This window comes from Danio rerio, chromosome 24 (genome assembly GCF_052040795.2).
Source record: "Danio rerio strain M-AB ecotype USA chromosome 24, GRCz13ab, whole genome shotgun sequence".
Taxonomy (NCBI): domain Eukaryota; kingdom Metazoa; phylum Chordata; class Actinopteri; order Cypriniformes; family Danionidae; genus Danio; species Danio rerio.
In genome coordinates this window covers 38853722-38862500 of record NC_141044.1, presented here as the reverse complement: position 1 = coordinate 38862500, position 8779 = coordinate 38853722, and the positions used below count along the sequence as shown (strand labels likewise).

The 8779-nt window shown below is 38.6% G+C and overlaps 1 protein-coding gene across 50 annotated transcripts in view; it reads right to left on the bottom strand.

The window, feature by feature from the left end:
- The window catches only part of obscnb (obscurin, cytoskeletal calmodulin and titin-interacting RhoGEF b), a 104086-nt gene extending 95801 nt beyond the window's left edge, over window positions 1-8285 (bottom strand). For all 50 annotated transcript variants that reach the window (XM_087309893.1, XM_087309896.1, XM_087309895.1 and 47 more), the window contains exons 1-5: window positions 8124-8285; window positions 4467-5565; window positions 2305-2574; window positions 1925-2185; window positions 1-225 (exon numbers count right to left, since the gene is read on the bottom strand). The exon at window positions 1-225 is cut by the window's left edge and continues 78 nt beyond it. In XM_087309893.1, the coding sequence (XP_087166019.1) occupies window positions 1-225; window positions 1925-2185; window positions 2305-2574; window positions 4467-5556 (1846 nt within the window). In that variant the 5' untranslated portion in view covers window positions 5557-5565; window positions 8124-8285. The remainder of the gene's footprint in view (window positions 226-1924; window positions 2186-2304; window positions 2575-4466; window positions 5566-8123) is intronic.
- Window positions 8286-8779: the final 494 nt, after the last annotated feature.

Sequence of the window (8779 nt, the reverse complement as noted above, 5' to 3'; positions counted from 1 at the left end):
TTGTCTCCTCTAGGACATCGGTAATGGTGTATTTAGTAGTAGATACAGGTGTAGTAGTGATCTTTACCCAGGTTTGGGTCCCCACCTTCCTGCGCTCCACAATATAACCGGTGATGGGTACAGGACGCTCACTGTCCGGTGGAGACCAACACAGTGTGATTGATGAATCTGTCTTGTTTTGCACTATTGGCTCAACTGGGGGATCTGGAGGATGTTTCCTTGGTGCTGGGGGTCAATGTTTAAATTATTGTTATTGGAGATAAAAGGACAAAAATTCTACTATAAATGGCAAAAACAAATGGTGAACTCGGGGTTCCCATGGATCATGGAACTTCTGGAATATAATGACATTGTAAAAAGTCTATTTCAGACATTGAAAATCAGGGAATTGTATTTTTTGTCCAAGTCGTACAATATTAAGGATTTCTGTTTGTTGTGATTTTTCTACACATTTTACCTGTGTCACCTATTTTTATGGTTAGGCTATTTTTCATCAACTGGCAGTCAAATGTAGTCACCAGACTGTGTGTTTTATAAGGCTAACATGCCAGAGTATTATACATTTTAAGAGCTTTGGCTTCAAAATAGCAGAATTTCCACTATCACGCATAAAGCGAGCGTGCCAGGGCAAGCCAAGGTCAGTTGCGTTTCCACTGTCACCTCTGGTGCCTGATCAGGCCAAAGTGGGGCTTCCTCGGGGCCAGCGCCCAGCCTTTTTATCGCCCACCAAATACCTTGGGCCAAAGAGGACCAGCCGGGGCTTGGGAGTAAAGTTAAAGGGGAGGCGGAGTTTGTCAGAGTCTGGTAAAGATGGCATGCTGCCATTACACTAGTTTACTGATCGCACATGAGTACATGCGCCAATAAATAAATAAATAAGGGATTGAAAAACAGGGCCTAGCTGGTCAGTTTAAGATAGGCTATTCCATAAAACAACTCATAGGTCAGGGGTCTTTTTTGCTTAAGATCACCATTATGTTTCCCTTGTTGCATAATAATTAAGTAGTTTAAATTTAATAAGTAATATTTCTTTGCTGCGTCCTCCTTGATGTTTCAATATCACATGGTAATCTTTACACTATATTAAAGACACAGCAGCCCGTAACTTTCAGTGGTCCAGAGTTTTTGTCTAGTTAAAATGGTGTGTTTGTACATGAAACGTGCATGCTTAGATGCAAGTGTGTGAGAGATTTATAAAGTAGGTCTGTTTGGATACAAAGATTTTACTCAAAGAGGAATTACCTGTTAGTTGTCATATTCTAGGCAAATGTATATGATTTAGAACAAGTGTCTCCGGAGCATTTGGGCTAAATGTCTGACTGCGTCTACCAAAACAAGGATGTTATAAAATACATTTTATACCGAGTAATACCGGAAAATTACCGTGGTTTTATATTATGGATGGTGCGCTGGGTCCTCCCTCCATTGCTGACAAGACCACTCGATGTACGATGCCAACAGTCAGTCGGCGACAAAAATAAAGAATAAAAATACAAAGGCCTATGCGTATAGACATATTATGCAATGGTGTGCTTTATCTGCTTGATTCCCGCTGAAATGTGCGGGTTGTGTGACATTTGATTAGCAATCTGGGGGCGGGTTTTGCGTGACGCGCTGCAAACCACCAGCCTGACAGTGGAAACGCGACATGATTTCGGCCTCACTGCTCAAGCTCCCGGGCTGTTGGCTTGGCTTGACCTGATAAAAGCCCTGGCTCGCACTGGCTCGACAGTGGAAATGCAGCTAATGACCACTTCAAGACAGGGTGTTGTGTCATGAAATGTCTGGGAAAATTCAGAGAATTTAATATTTGGCTTAAAGTGGGAACCAAATGTAAAGAATTGTTGTGGTGGTTATAACATTTTCTAACGCAAGTAATAAAATCATGTGAAAAGGTTGTAGTCTGATGTACAAAGGTATTTACCTGTCACAGAGAAGCGGGTGGAGGTCTTGCAGTCATGGGCAATGAAGGCCACCTCGCCTGAGTCCTCTGCAGTACATTCACGAATGGTCAGTGTGTACTGTCTGTTAACGCGGGCGATAATTATTCGGGAGTCCTCTTTCAGCCTCTCCCCATTCCTGGTCCAGTATGCATCATCTACTGGTTTTTCCAGCTCCACACAGAAGATCACAGTATCACTAACTGGCACCACTGTCCTCCTTGGAAGCTTTTTAGTGATGTTGCCTAAAAGTGCAGAAGAGAAAAGTCACATAAAGACGTTTTGTGTTGCACCAGGTAAAGCCATTCCTTACAGCCAACATTAGCTTAATAGATGGTGATTGGCTTCTTTTCAGAGAATTTACCCAGCACTGTGAGTTCCGCCACAGTGCGACTGCCTTCATTCATCTCACAGATGTAGACAGCATCATCGTTGGTGGTAACATTGCGAATAGTCAGGCGGCGCAGGGTACCCTCCTCATCCATACGGTATTTGGTGTTTTGCTCCAACCGGGTTTCCTCCATGAACCAGCTAGCCTTTGTGTTTGACACTGGCACCTCGCATTGCAGAGTTGCTGTTTCCTTTTCCTTCACCTCAACATCCTGCAGCTTTTTCTTGAATGGAATCTTCGGTTCTGGCAAGGATAGGTTAATGTCAATATAATTAATATACATTAAGTTCCATTGTGAACAGTGATGTATGTTAGGGTGGTGACAGAAAATTAACCAGATTCTATAGACCTAAGTGATGTTGTGAAACCTATCAGTGAGCTTAAAAGTGGATCTCACAAGAAACAATTAAACAATACTCTAACCAACTACTCTTAGTTTATAAAGCCTATCCTATATGTGTCATTTTAGGTTGGGTCTGAGGGGTTCATGTGCCCATGAAACTACTAACAGAGCTCAAGCAAACTAGGCAATAAGACAAAATTAAAGCTGTCTATCAGATCAAATGAATTGTTTTCTGACATTTATAAGTTGTTTAATTGTGTGTTCAACAGACCTACAGTACACCTTTACCAGCTTTAGGTGAATCATCTGAAATTTGAACATGTTTACTTGAAATAAGCATTAAATGTCATGAACTTCACACTCTTAATCCCGACACATGGATGTCACTGCACTTTGTACTGCAATGGTGGACTGGTATTCGGCTAGGTTTCTGTGACCTTTCTCTAAGGTGCCTGTGTCATGAGAGTCAAGATTGAGACACATGAACAAGGTACCACAACATTATTGCTACACTGCTGGATAAAATTAGAAATCTTAATATATAGAAAATATACATATGAGAAATCCATTACTTAAACCTTGGTCTACTTTACAAAAAAATGAATACAAATGAGTATTTCAAACCCTAAAAGCGTCACTTGGAAAGACACCCACATAACAGTGTCAAAAGAGAGTTTGTAACTAGCCATGACAACAACTGTGAGCTAATCATCACCAGCAGAAAATAGGTGTAATGCTACACCCTGTTTGAACACTTCCAAGCACTTTGCTAAGCAGAGACGGAGCTGGAAGGTAAAGATGACTGTCATTAGTTGATAAAATTTCAAATTAAGGGTTGGGGATTTAATAGGGCCAGCTGCTTTTTAAAAGCATGATCATTGTTGTGCTGGCACCAAGAGTCCTATCTGCCAGATGTCAAAATCTACAGCATGACTACAGCATGATTTTGTAAACTTCTGCAGTTCTGATAGGAAGTTTACATCCTGGCTGTTCTTTCATAATGAACACAATAAGCATTTTGTACACATTATTCATCACTTTATGCATTTTACTCATCTGAAATAGCAGTTGGAAAAGCCAAAATGACAAGACCCAGCAAGATAACAGAATCTATGTCTTGAAAAAAGTTGAAATTGATATGATTGTTAGAGTTCCAAACCTTTTTGAAATGATGTATTCTGTTGAATACCAAAGGAAATATATTGAAGAAAGCTGAAAACCTGAAACACCCATAGTAGGTAAAACAATTATTATGGAAGTAAATTGTTACACTTTTTTTCCACCTTTCTTTAAAATATCTTCTTTTGTGTTCAATAGAAGAACCAAAGTCAAACATGTTTGGAACAAGTGAAAGGTGAGTAAATGATGATAACATTTTCTGTATTGAGTAAACTATCCCTTTAAGGGAAGTTTCGTAAACTAATTTCGAGAGGAGCACGTGATATGATTGAGCACAACTGGCTGCTCATCTGTAATCAGTAATAATCCAATCAGATTGATCCAAGCTTACAATAAATGGAACGATTTTTTTCCCCTACTGCTCTATCTTCGTTTTGGAAGAATTCCTCCTTTCACCCCATCTCCTCCTTTTCCTCCCTTTTCTAAGGGGAGCTCTCGAGACCTACCTGATCTCGGATCCCCTTATATGCTTATTGACCGAATGGGAGACTTGGGCTCAATTATCTCCGAGCTCAGGGTTCTCTCCCGGGAGAGCATGACAAACCGCCTATTAATGCCAAGCATATCTAAGTAGGAACTCTTGAAGGTGCTCAAAGAGAAGCATTATTCTTACCTTTTACAATCACCAGCACAGCACTATAGGTTTGTCCAGCCAGGTTGGATGCATTGCAGGTGTACAGACCATTATCGCTTTGCTTGCAGTAGAGCACCTTGAGGATGAAATTCTCCGCCTGGTCCTCATACATAACATGCCTGCGGCCTTCGCTGATGTTCGTCCCATCCTTTCTCCACATGATCTGAGGTTTGGGATGACCTGTAACGAAACAGCTAAGCTTTGCATGTTTTCCCTCGGTCACAGTGCAAGTGCGGGTGAAAACACCTTTCGGCAACATGCTGGTTAATGCCGAAACCCTCTGCTCTTGATCCCTGGCAAGTCCGAAACTTCCATGTTCCTCTGTAATCTTGGTAGACGATGATGTGGTTGAGGAACTTTCTGTGGTGCGGTAGAAAGAGATGTCTGTTCGCATTTCTTGTTTGCGCTTCTGCATGTGGGAAAGGAGGGATGTGCTCTTGTCTGCATTCAGGAGATGAGTGTCTTGAAGTTCCACTACCAGCGTTGCAGCCGATTGAGCCCGACCAATGGAGTTTTGCACGCGGCAATTGTAGGTGCCACTGTCCAAGCTCCTAACGCTTTGAATCCTCAAAGAGCTGGAATCACTTTCTGAGGTAATCTTTATGCGGTTGGTTTCACCCAGGTAGCGGCCATCCTTTTCCCAGTCAAAGTTGGGTGCTGGATGAGCAGACACTCTGCAGTAAAAAGTAACATCACCTCCTAGACCCACACGGGTAGAGACAGGCTTCACAATAAACACTGGGGCACGCTCCACCACAGTTTCCGGCAGTCCCACCTTCAGGGTTACAGCTGCATATGCCTCTCCAACGGTGTTCTTGGCACGACACATGTACTGACCACTGTCTTCTAGCGTTAGATCGTAGATAGTAAGTCGATAAATATCACCATCCTCGACAGTTTTGAATCGGCCCCCTGCAGAAATACGCAATTTTTCTTTCTCCCAGGTGACTACAGGTACAGGGTTTCCCACAATAGTGCAGCTAAGAGAGGCGTCCCGTCCCACGCACAAAGAGAAGGCCTTGGGTCGAGTTAGGAAACGAGGAGCTCCGCCAAATAGATTCTGATCCATTGCTGCTTTCTGTAGAGATAAAACAACACACTTTAATAGCAATTTTGTATGTGTGTGTATGTGTGTGTGTGTGTGCATGTATGTATGTTTTTTTATTGTTTGGTTTGTTTGTTACCTTTGTTGTTGTTGTTTACTTTCTTAATTTTCATCTGAATATGGTTAAGAGAGTAAGGAATGTGTTTAATTATCACCCAGTATTTTTCCTCAACATTGTCAAACTAATGTATTATAGTTTTTATTTATTTACTGGTAATGTAATGTCTCTGATTGAGAATTGTCAATTAAAAAAAAGAGTTAAACTAAACTAATAATAGTTGTTTTATGCATAGAAGAGAAACTTTAGAATTTAAAATGAGTCTTTTTTGTTATTTGTTAATTTTCTTGTTGAAGTTTAATAGTGAATTTTTTATCTTGATGCACAGTATTATGATATTCATTGTCCTTCGCCTTAGTCCCTTATTTATCAGGGGTCGCCACAGCGGAATGAACTGCCAACTATTCTGGCAATTTTTTTTATGCAGCAGATGCCCTTCCAGTCGCAACACAGTACTGAGAAACACACTCATCCACTACAGAGAATTTACTTCATCCAATTCACCTATAGCGCATGTCTTTGGATTGTGGGGGAAACTGGAGCACCTGGAGGAAACCTATGCCAACACTGGAGAACATGCAAACTCCACACAGAAATGCCAACTGGCCTAGCTGGGACTTGAAGCCACCATGCCACCTATTATGACATTCACTTGAGTTTTAAAAATGATGACCTTAACAAGTAAAATAACTTAAAATATATTATACCATTGCTTTATTGTATATCTTCAGAGTAAATTATTAAATTTTAAATAAATGGTAACACTTTATTGTGATGGTCATTTTGAGTAATTGTAAGTGCATGTCAACTTACACTAACCCTAACCCCAACCTAATAGTCTACTTATAATGTAATGAGAATTAGTTGGCATGCAGATGCAATGTAACTAAATTCAACAAACGGACCAGCAAAATAAGGTGTGACCTTTATAAATTAATTTGCAAAAGTATAATAATGTACAATAGAGAACACTTCTATTCAGTAAATGTCCCATTAGAAAATATGAATGCATTAAAATCAACGGTTAGAAATAGCCATTTTTAGTTATGGTAAAGTTATGACCTGTTATGAAATTATACAATATGACGATTTATAAAGTTATGACTTAGTGCTTTTGCAGTTGTCATTACATTGACACAAGTTTTGTTTACAAATGGAGCCTTACTGTTCAGACTAAGCAAACAAAAAAGCATGAAAATAGTCACACCATTTTCAGTTGTAAGTCAGATTAGCATGAGAAAATTAATTAATTATTGAATGTCAGATTGTCTGTTTAAGATTACATTATTGTTTCACATATTTTCACCCTATCACCTTTAGTCCAGGATATTTCTGGAAAGCTGAAATTAGCACACTGTACTGTAAGTCAGATTGAATAAAAAGGGTTCGCTAATGACAAATAACCATGTCAAGAAGGATCCTGAAATAGACATTTTGAGAAAGGAGAGATGCCTACATTTAGAGATGCTCACTCAAAGCTTTCCTGTTTCCCACCATGCATTTGTAATGATGCTAGTTTGTTGAAGTATAAATAGTGTATAAAACTAAATAAGAAACATTAAAACAAGTTTGAGACTCTCTTTGACATTACAAACACCCATATACTTAATGTCACGGTTCTACACAAAACACTTTCATGTATGTCATTTCAACAAAACTAAATAAATAAAATGTGTAATGCAGGACAAGACATTCATACTGTTTATTTGGCCTATTTGCCCCATAATATAAAGGCTGGGAATTTAAAGGTTTAGGGCAACACCAGTGACCTCAAAACAAAATTAAGTACTTTAAATAACACAACAACAGATTGTTAAAATTAACATTGTCCACTTACTGTATAGGCAGAACTTGCATACAATGACAAATGTCAAATAATTAGGAAACAATAAATGAAAAAAATCATATCGACTTTAATTCTTTTTGGAACTTTTTAGTTCTAGCTCTCCAACAAGATTGGTTATCTACTGAAACTTTTAGTGAAGCTTAACTGAGGTGGTAATTTACTATAACAAATTTAAACAAAGGGATGTTGGTCTTTGAAAAGCATGACATTTGCCATCTATGACACCTCACTCCCCCTGAGCTGCCTGTCCCAAAAATAACCTCAGCTGTCGGGCTCAGTCTGCAGTATGTCCATTTGTAGAAGAGATCAGACCTGCCGTGTGATAGGACATGTATGTTTTTGTCAATGGCATGTCCCATTACATTAATTTTGAATGAACAACAGCAACGCTTTCCAATGTGTGGGAACGTCGCTCTCCTTCTAGTTATCCAAAATATAATGAACAATGTAATAACAACAACAAAAATACATATAAGTAATATATAAATACAAATACGTTTAGTGAACTCGCAATTTCACTAATAAATAAAATTAAATAAACACTTAAAAGCGCGAGAGAACTTTTCCCTCTAATTAAAAGTTGAGTTTCACCTTTCAACTTTTCATGAGTAAAAAATCGCATCTTACCTTTCCCCCCTCAAATTATAGGTGATATTAACTGGTGCAGATGTTTATAAATATCCAAAGTAGGCATTCGACAATATCCGCTTGAAAACAGGTAAATTCCGCGAACTGTAGAGGAGGAGGACAGTGTATTTTATCCCCCAGTGTCTTTGCTCTCTGTGTGACGATCCTCTGTCGGCCCAACCTCCCGTTCAAAATAGATCCGTCACTTACCGGAGCAAATGTCGGGCTGAGGTGAAGTAACTATTGTTGAACAGCCGCGTCACCTCAAACTATGGCAAACCTTAGTAACTGTTCACGCAGTTTCTTCAAAATAAGTTACTGTTTTATTGTTTTAATGCAAAAAAAAAGTCACGTTTTGTGGCTGTGGAGCAATGTATTTTTGCACAGTTAAAAATAGCCTTTTAAAAATATTAATATCTACGTAAAACATTTTCTAATAGATTTTTAATAATACAAATATTTTGAGAACATTTTGTAGGGTTTTTGATTAATACAACATTTAAAAATAGATTTATTTAGGATTATATATATATATATATATATATATATATATATATATATATATATATATATATATATATATATAATTTTGTTCAAGTTCCATTTTTTTTGTCGAACTAACAATAAAACCTATACTTATATTTTTTAATAGCTTT